General features: G+C 43.2%; 1 protein-coding gene across 2 annotated transcripts; it reads left to right on the top strand.

Moving 5' to 3' along the window:
• The first annotated feature begins 2,651 nt into the window (after positions 1-2,651).
• On the top strand, positions 2,652-16,741 carry PLD4 (phospholipase D family member 4). 2 transcript variants are annotated; one of them, XM_030275108.4, is made up of 11 exons: positions 2,652-2,766; positions 5,425-5,514; positions 7,666-7,904; positions 8,574-8,757; positions 9,066-9,186; positions 9,547-9,674; positions 9,843-10,043; positions 10,451-10,590; positions 13,589-13,754; positions 14,780-14,876; positions 16,119-16,741. In XM_030275108.4, the coding sequence occupies exons 1-11, from the start codon at positions 2,764-2,766 to the stop codon at positions 16,352-16,354; spliced, it is 1,605 nt and encodes a 534-aa protein (XP_030130968.4). In that variant the 5' UTR covers positions 2,652-2,763; the 3' UTR covers positions 16,355-16,741. The 2 variants fall into 2 exon arrangements, with proteins under 2 accessions (XP_030130968.4, XP_072786586.1); XM_072930485.1 differs by lacking the exon at positions 2,652-2,766 and adding an exon at positions 4,673-4,729.
• The last annotated feature ends 3,708 nt before the right edge of the window (positions 16,742-20,449 follow it).

The following is a 20,449-nucleotide window of genomic DNA, read 5'->3' on the forward strand; positions in this document are numbered from 1 at the left end:
ACCTGCAGATACTTCCCAAACAGGAGATCCAGAGGCCTGGGTGGTTTGGAGCAATAACCACAGAAAGGAGAGGAGGAGTATAATTTTTAGAATAGAAAATACATTCAACACAGCATACACTGAAGTATTTTCCTAATACTTGTAGGTCATCTTTCCCAGGTGTGACTGCAGGGTGAGTGCTACAAAAGATGAGTGACGAGACTGAGACAGCAAAGGACTCTGCAGTGTCTTGTGCTATGTGAATCACAGCTTTATTTATTTGTTTTCAGCCGAAATATTTTTCCAAACAAAACATGGCTGGCAGGCATTCAGTATTTAATTTTAGGTTGAATAAAATTATTCCGTATAAGTTAAGTATTTCAAGATAAATGTTTCAAATCCATGGTCAGATAGCTTAGTGAATTTACTGAATATTTTTAAAACTGGGAACTGAGTAAATCTTGAAAAGTACTTCCAAACAAATCACAATTTTATTTGGACTTTGAAATTTTCCCTTGGCTTGTCAGCTGAATCACTTCCCAGTTCTAAACATGAAATAATGTCTTTTGGGTCCTCCCCCCCAACTAGTTTAAATATACAATATTTTGGCAGAAGGTATAAATAGAGCATTTTTCTTTTCAATTGTACAGATATTGACTACTGCCTCCTATCCTTCTGTCAGCTGTTGGTATTTGCAGCCCAGCCTTGTTCTCATGGCACAGAAAGTGTGCTTTTGTAGTAATCTCTGCAGTGGTGCTGATGTTTTTGTCCATAATTAGCTCTCAGAGATGAGAATGCATTAAACTGGCAGTTTCTTCTTAGCAAACCTCCCACACAGGCAGAAAAACTCCTCCACTGTATCTTTTAATGCACCCTGTCACAAACTGGAAGTCCAGGCATGATTTTTAGAGGGAATGTGTTAACCACAGAGTGCCACCCAACCATGCAGCAAGAGATGCATTTATTCTGTGTGGGATGGTGGCAAGTCAGCCAGAGCAACTGGCAGAAAGAGCCTTGTCTGAGAGATGGGGAAGAGGAAGAATAAAGAAAATTTTCTGTTTGTTCTAAACTTACTATTCTTTTTTTCTTTCCTCCCCCCAGCTGCACGAATTGGTCAAATAGAACCATATTCTACCCATGAACCCTCTTCCATCCTGAAGCTGTCACAGCTACAACACTGTTAGTAAGATTAGAAATGCAGAATGGTTGGGCTGGTATGTGAGATCAGTTGAGAAGGAAACTAGGATTTTGCAGCTGGAATGGAGGAGGACAGTGGGGTTTATCAGTGCTGCAAGTGGTTAGAGAGCTGACAAAGAGGAGAAATACAGACAGAGTATTCCTTTTCCTGGAAACTGCTCTTCCTCTGATACAACCCTCTTAAACCGAACTTGTGATATTGGAGACATAAATGACAAATCCTGAACTTCATAAAAAGGTGCTGTTGCCTGTGTGATTCGATCCTGAAGTCAGTAGGAGCTTTTGTGACTTATGCTGACACAGTTCATGCCAGGATTTCAGTCCTGCACACAAGCAGGAGCTTAGCTGAAATATCTAATTGGCATGCTCAGCCTCTGAAGTCATCTGAGGGCCAGGGACACTTCCTGGGGGTGATTTGGATCTTTAGCAGGGGTGGCTTTTTGGAGCTCTTTTCATTGGCTGCAGATCCTGCCTCCAGCTTTCTGGTAATTTGGATCTACAGGGACAGCAGCAGCTTTTGCTTTAAGTCCTGTTGTAAATCCAGAGATTTGGGATGGCTCCCATGATAAGTGATCTGTGCATAGCAGTAAATTAAGGAGTTAGGTAGCTGGGCAGAGAGGTGCCCTATCTGCTCCACTAATTACTTTTTGGGTTTCTTTGACTTCATGCTTGTGTTTTAGTCTTGAGGAAAGCAGAAGACTCATGGCACTTGCAGTTTCCCAGGGAAAGCTGTCTTTCTGTTGTACCAGACCTATCCTCTGGCTCCTTGTTTTTCCCATCTTCAGCAGTTTAATAAGGTGTGCTAAAGCCTCGTGTTCCAAGCTGTCTCTCCATTAACTCCTTACAGCATCCTTCCTCTGGTACTGCACTAGGGAACTGCATCCTGGGGTTCAGTAGGAGCAAGAGGCTGCCTGGAGAAAACCAGCAGCCTTCCCAGAGTGATTTGTGTCAGCTGAGGTGCAGCCTTTGGATTTTTATGGAAGGCATAATTTCTTAGAAGCTGCCCTAAACTCAATGTCAGATACAACCCCTCAACTGCAAATTCCAAATGCCACGTGTTCAAGATGAGAGCTGCATTGTTTCAAAGGAGCTGGCTTGCTCCCTTGTGTTTGTGCTTTCAAGAAAAACTTTGCAGAGAGGTTGTTTTGGAGGGTTTGTTTGCCTGCTTAAAATGAAGAATCTAGGTAAGAATAATGCAGTGAAAATAGAGGCATGTTTGGGCTGCTAACAGCACCAGAACCAAGCAGTCCTTCCAACCACTGTCTTCTCCTGCTGATGTGGACTCTGACTTTCCACCACTGAGTGGGACCTCTGCCATCCAGCAGAGCAAGTTATGGCAAACAAGTGAAGATCAGGATCTGGAGTTTAAGAACAGGATCACAACAATTGGAGGATAACTTAATACTCTGTCAGTACATGTTGTGAAACTGAGTGTCTAAGAGGAAGTGATCTACAGCGGGAGGGGAAAAAAACCAGAAGAACCCTAAACAAATGTGCTGACAGAGCATGAGTATTGCCTTTTGTACACAAGGCTGGGAGTAACTTCAGAATACAGTGGGACATCCACACAAGAGGAGACTTTCCAGGATGGTAAGTACATTTGTCATCATCTTGAGAGAGCTGGGGGGAAGCCATGGAGAGATGAACGCACCTTGTTCAGCTGAGGAACTTCAAACAGCTCCTGGGGAGGGTTTGGTATAGTGAAAAATCACATTATTGTGTTTGAAATTCAAAAAGTCTGACACAATTTGTTGCTGGTGAAGAAGTACCAAGAGTACTTCAGAGTACTCAAAGTCTTTCAGAGGCAATGAGAAAGCAACCTTAATGTTACAAACAGCAGTGTCCTGTGGGTACTCAGCAGACTGGTATTAGCTGGTGTCCCAGCCTGTGAAGCAATGATAAGTAGTGCTTATATTTATTGCTCTTGGATGAACTTCATTCAGTCATTGAAACTGGCAGCTGGTAGAGCCCTGACAGCTTTGAGGGAGCCGTAGGTAATTGCTGACTAGCTACAATATTATTCTTAGGAGTTCTGGTTTTGTCTGTGATGTTTCCTTTCTTGAAAATTAAACTGTTTTAGAGCAGTTCTCACGACTTCTATACAGCAGGTGGTACTTCAACCCATCACCAGTAAAAAACATCAAGAAGGGCTTTTTTTGAACAGAATAGTAGATGATTCTATCACAGCACATACAAAATCTGTTCACCTTCGTATTTTAAGAAAAACACTGCTTTTGGAAGACATTTTGTAGCTGTTGCTAAAAAAGAGAAGTGAAACAAGTTGTTTCTGGTAAGCTCCATCCATCTGAGGCCATCATGTGGCTCTAATAGCACTGACACCTACAGTTTCTTACCAAGACACTGCCTGGGTCACCAGATGTGACTTTGGGAGCCAGAGGGACAAGGGAGCCAGAGGGACAGCTCTCAGCTCCAGTTCTGTGATGAGGACACTCGTGGTGGCTGTTCCTGGCCAGCCCAGCTGACTGGGACAGCTGTGCCAAAGTCACAGGCTGTAGAGTGTGACCTGCAGCCTCAGTGGGCTCTCCTAGCCCAGCCTGAAGGGCTGCTGCTGTTTGTTAGATGCCTTTCTTCTCCTCTTTTAAAATATCTTTGCCTCACTTTCTACCCAACTCTTTCACATCTTGCTGTCTCTTCCCTTTCTTCCCACTAAGATTTCTGGGTTGGAGTGTGACCATTTCCACCCATGTCTGTTGCTGTCACACACCTTTCTCTCTTTGGTGGGTTATATCCCCCATCTGCTTGGGCTGTCAGCTCTTTGGGGTGAGACAGTGGGTCTTTATATGGTGCTGAGAACATGAACTGGGATTTCAGAGGTATGGGAATGGCCAACTGTCCTTCACTGCTGGCAGCCACTCCATTTCTCCAGGGCTGAGAGAATGGATGCTTACCTGCCAGCATTTGTAACTATTTCTAGGAGAAAAGCTTGCAGCTGAGCCTGGGGCAGCAAACAGAAGTGACAGTGAAAAGTGTGAATAAAACTGCTTTGGGAAGTGGGCCCTGCTGTAGTGATTGCAGCTGATAACAAGCAGGTCCTGAAGTGGAAACAGGGCTTTGTTCTATGCAGATCCAGTCCTGCTTTTAAGCAGGAGTGTTTGTACCTTTTCTTCTGTCTCCACTGTTTCCATCTTTGTCATTCTCTCATTACGGGCAGACACCGTAAGCCCACCCAGTTCAGGTGAGAACAGCTGTGAACACATGGCAAGATGGATGGGACAAGTCTGGCAGGATCCCTCCTATGTAAAACCTGTTTGAGTGTGGCCACTCACAGAGCAACTCCATATCCAATCCCACTGCAGCAGGTTCATCCTCCAGGCTACAAAAGCCCCATGGCTCAGGGGTCAGAGACACTCATTCAGGGACTGGGCAGGTGGTGGTAACATCTGGTGGCACCTTCTGAGATCTGCTGTACCCCGGGATCTGCTTCTTGCTTCTGAGAACGAAAAGTGTCATCAGGCTCCTGTGGGGTAAATTTGCCTCTGCCAACGCTGGGATGATTCATGACCCACTGGGCATGTGTCAAGTTTTTGAGAAGGTAAAATAGGCAAGTGCCAGCTCCCCCTGTCTGGCCATCTGCTGCCATATTGGCGTATTTTGCTATTTGCTCTTATGGTTGCCTCTGCTGATGGTAACACAAGATTGGAGAAATACTGCCTGAGAAGGAAAAGAAGATAACTTATTTTCCAGAGTCATGACTGCAACAGGGGAGAAGGGAAGTGTGTATTTCCACCTGGTCCCTGTCCCCTTAGCAGAATCACTTCTGGAAGAGACACTGGCATTGAAGACCACTCACAGGCACAGGAAGAGAGCAAAAGCCTGACAGAGTCACACACAGGAAGAGACTGATGCTGCACACTATCACCCACTGCTTCTGCATTTAATTACTGCTTGTTGGCAAATATGTTCACTTGCAACAGGACAAAAGTGGGTGTTGAAGGATGGCTGGAAGAGGCAGCGATGCAGTTGTTTGCACATTAATTACTGCAGGGATTTTTGTGTGTAGACAGCACTGGGGAAAAACTGTGGGGACATATCTCTCTGTCACTTTGGGATTTGTTAATGTCACTCAAGACCCATAATACAGGGAGGGTGTTGCACAGATCCACACTCAAATCTCAGAGCACTGTGTAAAGCAGTGGCAGTAACCCGCACTTTTTGTCTGTAATTGACTGTACACAAATGTTGTCATAAAGCTTTATTTTTCCCCTTGCATACATTTCTGTTTTTCAGATTGTGAAAAAAGCATTAAAAACATCCCTGATGTTTAATGAGTCCTCCAACATGAAATTAGGCGTGAACAATCAAAAAGACGTCAAAACGGTAATTATTGGGATACACCACATTTGCTTACAGGAGCTGAGATTGTGCTGACATTTCTGAAAAGAAATAACAGGTTAAGAAGAATGATTTTATTGGCCATTTTAGAAATCTAAGTAGGTTTCCATCCCATTTGTAAACAAGTGAGGGACAAAACCCTCATTGATTTATCTGGTAGACTGATCAAACCTTGCCCAGAGGGAGTAATGTGGAGATAAATCCTGCAGCTCTGTCTGGCTCGGGACAAGGAAACCATGCTCACACAAACAGCCTCACTTCCACCACTGGCACAGCATTTATTAATGTATTCATTTGTTCATTTATTCAGATGCCCAGAGTACCTGGACATCACAGTGTGTAGCATGGTGACAGCCATGATGTGACTTCAAAATAGATTTTTTACCTTAGAAATGTCTTCTAAAACCTGTCTAAGTCTTGCTAATGTGTTCATGTGATGAAATGTGGATCTGTTAAAAATGGGTGAGATTTTTTTTTGTGGTAATGTGGAGAACAAGCCAGAGGGCAAAAATTTAAGTAGATAACTTAAAGATGATTATTTTATTCAAATCACAGCCTGAAATCCATGTCAGCACTGTAGATTTTGAGCAAAGCAGAGAAGATTAAAAGCAAGAAGCTTTATCTACATAGAAAATGAAACAGAAACTTTCAGAGGCAAGTGGTTTCTGTGTGGTTTTTCCATGTGCTTGATTTAGCTCAGATTTATGGCCACAGCCTCACGACCACCCCCAGACTCAGTTCTCCTGCCTGGAAGCTCAGAAGCTCAGCTCTGAAGTCCATGTTGCCTATCACAGGATGGTGGATGGTTCCAGCTCCCACAAATTGCCATGGGGAGCCAGACATGATAATTACTGGGGGGGAATAGATCTGCACGTGTGGCTGGTTGTCTTTTCCTGCTCGGAACAGGGCAGCATTTAGAGCCTGGTGCTGTAATTTTCAGCATGTGAGTGGCTGGACTGCAGATCTGAAGCTACCAGGTAGCCAGGCTACTTTTGTTTTTTGTTTTTTTTTCCATCTACATTCAGGAAAAAAAATAAGAAAGTGCAGCAAAAGGGAAATGAAACTAACTTGCCACACTAGAATGACATGGGAATACTGTACACATGGATAAATGAGATTTGTGAAGTTTCAGTTAAGGGAGGTTTAAGACAAAACCAGAACGTGTTCAGAAACCACAAAATGTCTTTCTGCCTCTGACACTTTCTGCCTCTTTTTTCTCCCCTGGAAACACAAACTTCCTTTTTATGGTAATGCTTGGCTTAATCCCACAGCTAAACTTGTGTTAAAAATTTCCCTATTTTGATTTTGGTAGAAATTTTGTCGAACATCCATTTGTCCTGTGCTAAAATAAAGCTAATCAATGACAAATTAATCACAAAATTTGGGAAAAAACAAAGGATTGATATGTTGGCACAAAAAAATTAAACCAAAAAATGGAACTAAAATCACAGTTGTCATATAAACCAACACAAATCCATTTCCAAATTTTCTTCTTTTTTTCCTCCAATTGCACTTTATTTGATCATATCTCCTTTCCAGAGTGGTTGTTCCACTTGATTCTCTCATTTCAAGATTTTATGAAATTTCAGGAAATTCTTCCTTTCAGGAAAGGGAAAGAAATCTTGCCATTTCAATGAGGATCAATTGGGCAAACTTTGGTCCATTTCCCTGCATATCATGTCGTCCCATTGGCTTTTATTGTTTTCACTTAGTTTCAGAATTTTCTCTTTTGTTTTTTAGCATTTCCTTTCTTCAGTTTATTCTCCCGTCTCTCTGTTTACCTTTCTTCCTCGATTTTGGGGTTTCAACGTGAATAATTTAAGCAAGTTTTGGTCCTTCTCACTGCACCTCATTTGAGTTTAAAGGGACTTTTCAAAGGTCATCTAATCCAATCCCCCTGCAGAGAGAAGGGACATCTTCAACTAGATCAGGTAGCTCAGGGCCCTGGCCAAGCAGACCTGGAGCAGTTGTTCCTCACGTTCAGTGCTGCACCTAAGAACTGTCTGGCAGTAGCTGCACGCAGATCTCCTATTCAGAGATTGTGATTTATTCACCTGCACAGGTAGTCATCCATCAGCTGGTGCAGCAATGTCTTGGTGATCACTTAAATCTTCTCCTCTCTGGGTTCTGTTCCAGTTTCTAATCTTAGGGGCAATTCTGATGCTTGGTCTTGTCCTGATGGCTTTTTACTTCCTGAGTGTGGACAGCAGAGTTGATGCTGATGGAGAAGAAGCAGCAGTTGCCAGCATTTACAGAAAGGTGGAGGAGGAAGAAGGACTGTACAGAGATCTCCCAGAGGAAGAAGGACTCTATGGAGATCTCCCAAGAACCACAATAACCGAGGAGGGCACCAAGAGATCCAATGAGTCCTGCAGGTGAGTCAGGTTAGATGGCACATGGAGAAGTCATCACCAGAGGGAGAAATAGTTGCAGTACTGATAATATCAGCATGGGTTTTATTCTCTTCCCACTGTATCATAAGTGATGAAGCACCACTAATTTGGGAAGGGCTGGGGTGCTGTTAGGCATTGGGTAATTGTTAGTTGCCTGCTGTGAGGGACAGTAGGGGCAGTGTCACAGCTCCTCTCCCAGTCCTATGCTTGTATGTTCATCTCAGCTCAGTTCCTCCTCTGCCACCCCCAGCCATCCCCCTTTTCTGTCACAGAGGAGTGACCAGCTGGCAGAGCAGTGGTTCTCAGATGCTGGAGGGGCAGGGAACGTCTTTGCTGGGAGGGGGTGAAGAGGGTACCCTAGCAACATCCAGCTGTGGGGGCTTGCTTCTCTCCACATCTTAGGCATGGTGAAATAAAAATCTCAGAATGGCTACTGAGAAATTATTCTGCTGAACTGGGGAGGTCGCTGTACAACAATATAAGCCTGGCTACAAAACTAGGGGTAGAGAGCACTCCCAGCCTGTTTGTCCAGCTCACCTTGTTTGCTGTGGAGGCTGACACCCAGCATGGCCAACTATGTGGCCTGGCAGCTGCTCTGTGTCCTGTTGGGGTCACAGTCACTTGCTTCACAACACAAAATTGCCATTGCAGCTTTGAACTCGTGGAAAATGTTCCTTATGACTTACCCTTCGAGATAAACAGCACTGCAGCCAAACCCTTGTACCAAGCCTGGACGAGACTGCTCGATCTAGCCCAGGAAAAAGTGCACGTGGCTTCCTACTATTGGTCTCTTACTGGGAAGGATATCGGTGTCAATGACTCCTCCTCCAAGCAGGTAAGGTAAAATCAACAGCAAGCACGTCTGTGGTTGTTTTTCCTCATGTCCATGTGGTAGAGGACTGTGTGGTCTGTCTCCAGAGACATTGCTTAACTCCTCCTGCAAATCCAGGAAGGTTTTCCATGCTGTTCTGAAGCAACACTCCAACTTTCCTCCTTCAGTCGAGTTAGACTGAAATAGTGAAAATTCTGACCTTCCTTGTGCTGGGGTTCTTCAAATAAAGTACCCATCAGTAACACTGCCCTTGCATATATCTTACTACAGCTTCTGTAACAAAATATAAAAAATAACAATGTACCACACAGGGTGAAGATATTCTGCAGAGGTTTGAGAGGTTACTTGCAGAGAATGTCTCTTTGTATATTGCAGCAAGTTCACCGACTCTGGCTACAAAATCAAGGGACCTTGAGCTTTTAGAGGAAAAAGGTAATTACTTCCCTTCAGTGATCCACTCACAGCTTCTGTATTGCAAAAAGGCATTTGTGGGAAAGTGGTCTCCAAGACCTGTTCTGATGTAGTGCTTAAATGGGTTCACAGGACAAGCACCATTTGTTCATTTAGTTCATGCTTTCTTTCTGTGTTGCCATGCTCTTTAGTATTTTCTAAAAGTTCACATTTTGCATATTATTTTTCAAGTTACTGTGTTCCCAGGAATGAGTGCTTGTGAATTTTGGTAGCTGTTACTGCCTGCAAGAGTCAGACAAGCAGATGTGTTCTGGCTATTGAAGAATCATCTCCATGTTCCATGCTAAACTCCTTTTTCCCCCCTTCTCCATCTTTCGTCAGGGGCTCATGTGAAAAAGATTGATTTTGGACGTTTGACAGGAGGAGTGTTGCATAGCAAATTCTGGATAGTAGACATGAAACACATATATATTGGTAGTGCAAACATGGACTGGAGATCTTTATCTCAGGTAATGTCTGCTGCTGTATATTCAAAAATCTGGGGGAAAATTCATGTCCTAGCAGATAACAGAGAAAAATCATAATGATGTAAAATATTGTCAGAGCATAAGAAACAGCAAAGAAACCCCTGGAGGTGGCTCCTTCTGGGGCTGTGACACAGCTTGCTCTCTTTGCAGGTGAAGGAGTTTGGTGCTGTGATCTATAACTGCAGCTGCTTGGCCCAAGACCTCTGGAAAACATTTAGTACCTACTGGGATGTTGGATATCCTAATGCTACCATCCCAAGCCCTTGGCCTCTTAATTATTCAACCCAGATTAACAAACATCAGCCTCTGGAAGTAGAATTTAATGGAATCTTGACAGAAACCTATTTTTCTGTAAGTATGTTTGAAAATAATATGACTGACTGTAAACTGTTTAAGGATTGAGCAGGAAAGTTTCTTCAGCAGTCCTCCTCAGTTGCTTGTGTTCCAGGTGGATAATAATTTGTTCCTTAGGTTTCTCTGGAACTGTTCAAAGGATAGGGATAAACCCAGCATGAGCTGTCAAACTGTATGGCAGGAACAGCATGCAGGTCTCTTTTAACAACCTGTAGGCTCAATATATCAATAAGTATCTGATCCAGCAGGATATGGAAGGCATGAGGAAAGGCATGGTGGTCCACCTCAAGTGCTTTGTGATATTTTAATGAAAATTAGACAGATCTAAACATAAAGGAGTCTGAAATTTAAAAAAAAAAAAATCACTGATCTACTAATTTTCTTTCTTTTTATTTTTTTTACAGGCTTCTCCTCCAGCATTTTGTCCAGAAGGTCGCACCCATGACCTCTCTGCTATACTCAGTATTATCAGTCGGGCACAGAAGTTTGTCTATGTTTCTGTTATGGAATATTTCCCTACCAGTCGTTTTGTTAAACCAAAGAGGTACATTTTTAATCCTGAGCAAATCAGCTACTTGTACTATTTAAAGAAAAAATTATATGGTTCCCCTCCTTCTGCAATGCAAATATTCAGAATGGAGAGAGGCTTTGCTCTGCATTCACAACCATCCTGCAGACTGTGCCTCCCAGGCACCAAGGGACAGGATGAGAGGAAATGGCCTTAAGTTGTTCCAGGGGAGGTTTAGATTGGATGTTAGGAAAAAGAAATTAATGGAAAGGGTTTTCAGGTATTGGAACAGACTACCCAGGGAAGTGGTGGAGCCACCATACCTGGAAGTGTTTAAAAATTCTGTGGATATGGCACTTGAGTACATGGTTTAGTGGTGAACATGGTGCTGGTGCTGGGCTCAGAGTTGGACTTCATGATTTTAAGGGTCTTTTCCAGAACCTAACAATTTAAGGATTCTGTGATTCCAGTCCTGATGCTGCAGGAAGGATGATTACCAACACCTGTGTGCTTTGCTGGTTTTTTAGAGCACCCTGCTGTGCTCTACACACAGCAGAAATCTGTGAAATGCCATACCAGGGACAGACAGGTCCAGCGTCCTCCAAAATTCAACACAGCAGCTTTATGAATTGAGAGGGAAGGAAACACCAGAAATACATCTGACATCAGTTTTTTTTCAGAGAAAACATTGCTGTGCTTTCCTTTCTTGCTCCCATTTTTCTTTCTTGCTGTCCTTTACTTCTGGAGAGTCTTGACTTCCTGCTCTATTTCCTGCTTGATGCACCTGACCAGTAGTTTAGAGGGTAGTTCTTGACTCTCCTGACCTTTGCAGTGAGAGCTGAAACAGCCTCTAAAATAAATGTTTGGGGTTTTTTTTGTTTGGGGGTTGGTGGTTTTTTTTTTTTGTTGCTGTTGTTGAGGGTTTGTTGTTGTTGTTGTTTGAGGTTTTTGGTTTGTTTTTAATAATTCCATCTAAGTTCCAGCAGCAGCTTCAGAAATAAGGTGATAGTGGTGATCTGGAGTAATCACAGAATCACAGAATGGTTTGGGCTACAGACCACCTCCTTCCTCCCCTCCTGTGCCATGGGCAGGGACACCTTTCACCAGACCAGGCTGCTCAAAACCCCATCCTGGCCTTGAGCCTGGGTGTGGTGAACCACTGCCATGGCCCCAGAGACTGCCCAGAGACAGCAGAACCACACAGGCTCTGCACATGAACCCAAACCTGGGCAGCACAGAAAGTCAGTCAGTCATGGGGCTGCACTAAGGCTCCCAAATCCTCTTAGATATGCTTGAATTGGGATGTTCATGCACAGCCAAGTGCTCTGAATTATCTGCTTACAACATTTCTGAGTTTTCCAACCACCTAAATAATCTGAGAAAGAAGTTCAAGTGGAAGAATTACATACAACATGTCTTGTGGAATAGGGTAAGCTCTAGGCTGTCATTTAACCAGAATGATACCATGCATTATGTCCCTCTGTCACAACTGTGTAAGGCCTCTGTTGTTCAGCAGAGGCACAGGTGTGGTATGGGGAAAATTTTATGATAATAGACACAGATAATTCTGCTGTCCAAGAAACAAAATTTTGAGACTAGCCTTTACTTGGAGGATACCTTTAATAAATCAAACACCTTGAGGATTTTCAGTTTATATGTACTACAATTGAGTTTCTGGGTTTCTCATCTCCTGAGAATCCACTTGTCTTTCTGGGAATAAGTTCCCAGAAAGTCTCTTTTCCCCCTTAGGACTTAGTGCATTAATACTCCTTATTCTTCATCTGAAGGCTTAATCCACAGTTTGTGACACCTAGGGCTGATCAGATGCAAACAAGGGTTTGAAAGGCCCAGGGAAAGGAGCACAGGGCCTCGGGCTATCTCCACAGCAACCAGCTGTAGTGCCATGAATTGAAGCTGATTAGTTCAGGTTAGGTTCCTCCAGCAGCTGAGACGGAGGGAACAAAGCTGCTGTCTAATGCCTGAGTGTTAATCAACTAGAAACTAATATATTTTAAAAATTGAAACCATTCAAAACTTGCATTTCAAATAGCATGATTTTCCAAGCTTTTCAGGATCTATAAGTCAAGCCTGAGCCTCAGAGCACGTGGGCAGGCTATTGATTGCAATAGGACGATGCACGGGGGAGGATTAGAGAATTCAGGCCTTTGTACATAAGACCAAAAGGATTAAGCTAGGCAAATTAATTCATCATTGCTCATGGGACTGTGAGCAAATGCTGGACCTCTCTCTGTATCAGCCCTCCAGTCTGTACTAAACATGCTCATCTCTCTCCATGCAGCAATTTTCAGGATCTATGCAATGAAAATCCCACATGGGTGTTTGGAGTTCCCAGCCCTGGGATGCACACTGTCCAGCTCTTAGTGTTGTGTAGCTGGGTGAAGGATGCTAAAAATGTTCCCCATAGCTACAGCCAGCACAAGTATCAGGAAAATGGATTTTCCCATGTTCGGGGATCATGGAGAGCACAGCTGTGTCCATTACCTTGGGCACACACAAAGAGGATGGGGAGAGGTGGGGAGGATAGAGCCTGCCCACATTGGCTGATGGCATAGGACCACTGCAGACACTGGAAATAATCTTCAGGGGCCTGAAACATCCATATTCTGCAAGATGGTTCTTAGACTTTCCTCTGGGCTCTGTACTGCCCTTTTTACTCTATGCTGTATGAACTGGCTTTACCCTGGAGTTGCTATTGTTATCTTTAGTTTCCTAAGGAGATAAGCATGGTGGCACCATGCTGTGTGTGTATCTCTATGTGCACTTTACGAAGCTTTAAACTTTTGGATTAATTTCACCCCAATTTGGCAGAGTCTGGATGTCTCCAAACACGTTCTGTGAAAAGAATGGACTTGGTAGAAGGCAGAAACCTCGCTTGTACCTCCAGGGAAGCCACTTAATAGACATGAGAAATCCTATCTGTGCATCATCACTCATAGTTTCAGTTTAACTTCACAGCTTTCTAGTGAACTGTTTAAAAAACATATCCCTTTTTGCACACCCTCCACCTCTGCAGATACTGGCCAGCCATTGACAATGCCCTGAGACGTGCGGCTTTCAACCACAGAGTGCAAGTCCGGCTCCTGGTCAGCTGCTGGGCATACACTGACCCAGCCATGCTCCACTATCTGAGGTCCCTGCGTGCTCTCAACAACCCACTCGCCCACATCAGTGTCGACGTGGTACGAATAAGAAACCTGATTTTGGAAAGACAGCTTGAGGATATGGCCCTACACTGATTCCTGAGAATAAGCTGCTGTTTGTGTGTACTAATGTTAGCTTTTGGAGAAGCAGGTTGTCTGTTTTTGCAGTGACTGCTTCCCATTTTAGTGAAAATAAGGCCCAAATTATAATCTTTGAGGAAGCAGCTATTTCAAGCTACTAGTGATATCAGGTATGTGCCTGGCTGTGGCACTTGAGACATTATCCAGGCAGCTGCTTTTGCTGAGCACTGTGACAGTAACAGTTTGTATAACTTAGTGCTCCTCTCAGAGACCTTTTCCTGCATGGCATATATTAAATTGGACAAATTGGTACCAGTTTTTTAAAAACTGAGAGCTCTGCTCTCAGCCTATACAGATAGATCTGTTCTTGAACACTAAATACTGCACACAGGCTATAGGCATTAGGCTGGAATGCATCAGGTGGAGTGGGGATGGTGTGGATGCTCCCAACATGATGCAGTAATCACAACAGAGAAGTATCACAAAAGGAGGAGTGAGTTTCAGGGAAAAAATAAAAAGGGAAATGTAGATTTTGGTAAGAGTTAACACAAAAAGTTAGGCATTATAGTAGTTGCCTACAGTGCCTCTTGTGTCTGTGATCAACCCATTCTCACACAAAATAAGAGCAGCAATCAGTGGTAAATGCAATCTATTAAACAGCTGCCTAAAACTGCATTTTATTGTCTGCCCTGTAATGATAATAGCTGTGCCACTAATGGAACATTGTGAGGCAAACGTTTTCTGTATCTGATCTTAATTGCTTATCCAGTTTTATGTATAGTGGAAGTATTATTTGCTAGTTTTCTTGGATAGAAGTAAAATCTCTTCTATGGTCTATTCAATAACAGAGAGCAGTATGTTCTCTTTTGTTCTTCCCATACTCTTCTGTTCTTTGAAACCATAGAAAACATGCACTGTCCAATCATGAAGTCTGTTCCTCACTCTAGTATTTGTGTTAATATTTTTATTTTCTCTCCCTCCAGAAACTCTTCATTGTTCCTGTTCTGAATCACACAAACATTCCTCATGGGAGAGTAAATCACAACAAATACATGGTCACTGATAAAGTAGCCTACATTGGTATGTATTCCATTATTCCAAATACAGTATCTCCAGATGTACTGGACTTAGACTGAGATAGGATCAGCTGCAATACCAAAAATACCTCATTTTGCCATATAAAGCAAAGTCTGTCCTAGGTAAAGTGCAGATATGAAGGGGAGAAAATAATGTAGGTCAAGTTCAGTAAGAGATTATTTCATATGATTGTGAACCATCAGGAGCAGAGCATGACAAGGCTGAGTGCACAGCCTGTGACAAGCACAGTGGGAATTTCACAGCCTGTGTGCTCAGAATGACACAGGGATAGCTGGTGCTCCAGTATATAACATTATAGTGCTTTAATAAAAAGGAACTGCTGGGAGGAATTAATTCTATGCACTGTTTGTTGAACAGAATTCTAGGAAAGGAAATGAGAAAACAGTAATGTCAACTGTGTGCTGTTCCTGATGTGATGGGATGGTGTTTACATTTCATTCTCAAAAAAGGAGATGTGACAGTGCTCTGTCATTTCAGCCAGCTCATCCTCCCAGCAATACACACCAGCAAATAGCCTGATCTTCCAACTGGCTGAGGGTTTACAGCTCCAATTGCCTTCAGTGCTTTAATAGCTTGTTTTATACTTGAAGGCAGATATGCAGATGCTTTGTTTTCATGCCTAAGCACCTTCTGGAATGGACAGATTTTTCTGGCTAAGGTGATCACGAGGGGAAGTGCGTAAGTGATAAAATGTGTATTGTTTGATTTTCTGAACTGAGGTAGCTTTGGAGAGAGCCCTAGACAAGGTCTGCAGCTGGATTTCCAGCTTTGCCTGGTTTAGAAGCAGGCTTTGCATGTCAAGCTCAGAACAGCTCCCGAGGGTTTATTGATCAGGAGTCCAGTTTCTCCTTTTGTTTTCCTTTAACAAGTGAAGAGAATTAAGTAAATTAAAGACTTTTTCCTTTAAACACTGAAACCCATGGCAAACACTGGCTCTTACTTCTCTTAATACTCAAATATTGCAGTTTATTACCATATTTATGAGTAGATTTGTGCATTCTGTCACAGGCTGTAATGAATCAGAAGGTTATGAACCTTCAGGATTGCAGTTAATAACAAGTTTTCAAAACCTGAGGTCTGGCATAAGAAGGAGGTGGCCTGATTTTTGCTGCTTCGTTGGTCCTAATGAGGTTTGCAGTCATAGAGCAAATCAACAAAGCCCAGAGATCAAACAGAACACTGGGAAATGAATGTTTTCTAATCAGCTACTTTTCCATTGCATAGGGACTTCCAATTGGTCAGAAGACTACTTCACTGATACAGCTGGCGTGGGACTAATTATCAAACAGAATTCAACCAACCTGCAAAGAAGGCAACAACCTGTCCAGGAACAGTTGAAAAATCTTTTTGAGCGAGACTGGAATTCCAAATATACGGTGAATCTGGAAGATGTGCAGGGACAGAAAGACTGTAACTGGGATGCAGACCCTGAAGTGAATTTAAATGTGCACTTAAAATAGAAACAAAAAAATGCATTTGAATATTTTTCACGTGCAAATCAAGGAACTCTTCTTGTTGTCTTTGTCAGAGAAATCACTTCCTTGTAGCATTCACATTGGTGACATGTGAATTTCTGATAGTTGACTCTACCTGTGAAACCACTAGTCAATGTGTGATGTTTGATTTTTTTTTTTTTTTTGTGTGTGTGATTACCTCATTGCAGAGTTAATGAAATGGATACAGTGTTGTACGACAAGCTGTCTGGCATTCAAGCAAATATCAGAGACAGAGATCATTATTGCTCTGCTATTTTATCCTTAGAAACTATATATTTCAACCTAGAGGTTCCATTAACAGTGTTTGCTTACATGTGTTAAACATTTTTAATAAACTCCTGGCCACCTTAATATTTCAGCCATGTATATGATCACCTGCAATAGCAAGGGCAGATTTTTAAAAGCATTTAGAAATTAGAGATACAGGGATTAAATGTTGGTTGAAGAAATTAGAGATTACCTGTATTTAAATGTTGAGGCTAGCTGCTAGAGAGGAATGCTTGGGATTTAAACTTTGGGGCCAGTTTCCAACTCAGCTGCTCTGGAGCCCCAGGTGTTTGGGGATGTTTGGATGTCTGTGTGTCTGTCTTGTGCAGCAAACAGGATGGGGAGCAGGGCAAAGCTTCTACACGGGTGCTGTTGTGGCTAGGGCATCCCACCTGCACTGTGAGCAGTGTTTGGAGCTCACCTCTACATCAGGGGTGGCTCCGTGTGGTGGAAAAGTCTCTCCTCTAACCTGTACTTTCAAAGAAAGACTCAGAAGTCTTCTGTTGTCTGGTCTCATGGTTGTTTATTGCAAGTTATCTAAAAGATTGTCTTCTTGGGCTGCTGTGGTTTGCTCAGCAGCTCAGGCAGAGGCACACACACACCCTGACATCCTCTCTGACTCCCGACTGCTTCTTCTCTCCCCCTGCCCAGGGCTGCTGCTGTCTTTTATATGGTACATTACGTGTTACATGGTTACAGTTTTTCCCCAATACCGACTACCTATATTAAATGGTGCTTTTCTACTCTAAACCAATCTGTGAGTGCCAACATCACCAAGAACATGGAGGTAAGGAAGGAGAAAGAGGGAGAACAGGACAGGCCCAAACCCCTCCATCTTAAAACCTCTGACCCCCATGTAGAAAACTTAAAGCCCCCTGTACAGGTGTTAAAACCCCCCTGTACAGCACTAAAAAATTCTTCCCTCTACTTTGTGACTACTTCTACTATAATATCTAAACTTTTGTGACTTCTTGTTCTTCCTGCAAGGTTGGTAAATAATTCCATGGTTCAAACCCCAAATCACAGCTGTTTCCAGCTGCCTGCCAGGGTCTCAAATGCTTCTGGCCTGGACCCGGAACATCCAAAAATGTCTGAGGTACATTTTGAGTTCCGACACCTTTCCTCCTGCAGTCACTCAGGGACCACAGCCCTGAGCCATCTGGTGCCTGATATCCATATCCACCACAGCTCTGCCCTGGGTGACTTTCTGAGGTGACAGGAGAGGAGAGCAGGGCTCGTGCTCCAGCAGTGAGTGACACTGGGCTGGAGCTCCAGGAGCCTTGCCAGGGCTGTGCATACACAAAAATCCCCATACAAATAAGGACTTTTAGAGATGACCTCCATCAATGTTCCTTTTTTTAGTTTCCAGACTGCTCCTTAGCTATCTTTTCAGACACTTCCAAGAATCTTTGGAGTATTTTATCCATGATGACAAATCAATGTTTCTTGTTACTGATTTTTCTAAGACATAAAGTTACATGTACAGACATCACTGAAATTTTGGGAGTTTTCACATACATGCCAAAATATTGAAGAACATGCAGGTGCTTTTTGTGCTCTTACACCCTATTTCGTTACTAGAGTTAGCTTGAAAATCGCTGAGACCTTACATTTCCACCACCTTTGAGACCTTACATCTTCCACCAGCAAAACAGTTTTCTGTAGAGGAGTGCATTCCTCTAGATGGCACTCCAAGCTGTGTTTTCTGTTTCGGCAGGGATAGAAAGAAGAAACTTCCGTCTCTTCTACTTGGAAGCTCAAAGCTGACAGTGCTGGATTAGTTGTTCAGTGGGACAGAGTTTCTGTACAAGCTGGCAGAATTTTTCTTATAGCCATATAAACCTCAGGTGGGTTAACGTTTCACTTATACAAGAAGAATGGATGCTTAGGAGAGTGCTCTTCTGTTTTCTCTGCTGACATCGCTGTTGGTTTTCCTCTACATATGGGAAGGTGAGGGGGGAGTTTACAATTAGTACAATGAACTTGATCTAAGAGGAACTTGGGAATATTGCCCTGGTTACTTGTGGGACTTTTGAAGCTTGCTCACACCTTGATTCTTATTTACTTGTTTTCTATTAGAATGGTAGAGTATCATGTAAATTATAACCAGGTTTTGAGTCTCAATTCTTTTCTATTTATGAAACACGGCTAATAATAGCCCTTATTCATTCACCTCTTACTTATGTCTTTCATTTAGATTGTGATTTCTCCAAGCTAAGGACTGTACTAAAAGTATCCTGGGTCCTCCAGTGGCATTTATTAGCATCATCCTTGGGCAGATTGGCTATTAGAAAAAGGTTCTTCCCCCAGAGGGTGGCTGGCAGTGGAAAGGCTCCCCAGGAAAGCTGTCACATCAAGAAGTGTTTGAAATACACTCTTGGAGATGTGGTGTGATTCTTGGGGTTGTACTGTGTAGAGCCAGGAGCTGGACCTTGTGAATCCCTTCTGACTCAGGATACTGTATGATTTTCTAGTCTAACTGTAGGCTGTTCAAATTTTTGTCAGTATTGGTTTATTCATGTCTAGAAAAGGTCACTGTTTTGGCTCTTGAGCATGGATACTCTCCTCTGATCAGCTCATCTCAGGTACCTGTGTGACGAGGGAGTACAAGGTGTGTGAATTGGCTCTGCTTCACTGCTTTCAGGAGGAGCTGCTGCACTACTCCCCCAGCAGGGTCACCTCTGGAAGCTCTTGGTGCACTGCCTTGTGGCTACAGTGCTGCAACAGCATTGCAGCTGACAGCAAGACAGAACCTAGCTGGCTCCATGGGTTCTGAGCACTGACATGACCACACAGCCACCTTAGACATTAGACACCAGCTTGTTCCAAAAGCTTTAGTGTTATCTGTTCACATTTTTTCCTGCCATTACCCAGGATTTTCCTTCCCCTGTTGTTCCAAATAAAACATACCTTTGTTGCTTTAATACAGGTAGTGAGAAAACATTTAATCTACCATTTATGCCATATTAGGGTACACTTAATTTCTTGACAGTTATGAATATCCCCACAATCCTTAGAGGATAGCTCTTGGGCCACGGGCACTGACTCACAGACCTCTGCTCTCTGTAGAGGCCCAGAAAAGTCAGCTTTAGTTGCAGGGTGGACTGTGGTGGTGCAGCTTCCCGAAGAGGGGAAGTGGAGAGGGAGGTGCCAGCTCCTTCTTCCTGGTATCCAGTGTTAGAATGTGTGGGAATAGTTCAAAGTTGCATCAGGGTAGGTTCAAACTTGGCACTAGGAAACATTTCCTTACCAAGAGAGTGGTCAAACACTGAACCAGACTTGTCTTGAGAAGTGTTCAAGGCCACAAGCCTGTTCAAGAGGCTTTTGGACAGTGCCCTTAATAACCTCAATGTTTTTTCGATGTTTTGGTCATCCCTGAAGTGGTCAAGCAATTGGACTGAATGATCATTGTGGGCCCCTTTCAATTAACTATTCTATTCTGTTCTATTCTAAATGTCTATAATGTGAAACAGAGCTAGATCAGATATAAGGAAAAAAAATCTTCACTGTGAGGGTGGTGATGCCCTGTCACAGGCTGCCCAGAGAAGCTGCAGCTGCCCCTGGGAGTGTTCAAGGCCAGGCTGGGTGGGGCTCTGAGCAAGCTGGGCCAGTGGAAGCTCTCCCTGCCCATGGCAGGGGGTTAGATGGATGATCTTTAAGATTCCTTCTGTCCCCTTAATATTCTATGATTCTGTGATAAGAAGAAGAGAAGAAATTAAGAACATCTTAATCTGCAGATGGTTAGACAGCCAAGTACACTTCACTTACTACTCATTTCCTAATGGGCTTTGC

The sequence above is a fragment of the Taeniopygia guttata genome, chromosome 5, assembly GCF_048771995.1.
Source record: "Taeniopygia guttata chromosome 5, bTaeGut7.mat, whole genome shotgun sequence".
Taxonomy (NCBI): domain Eukaryota; kingdom Metazoa; phylum Chordata; class Aves; order Passeriformes; family Estrildidae; genus Taeniopygia; species Taeniopygia guttata.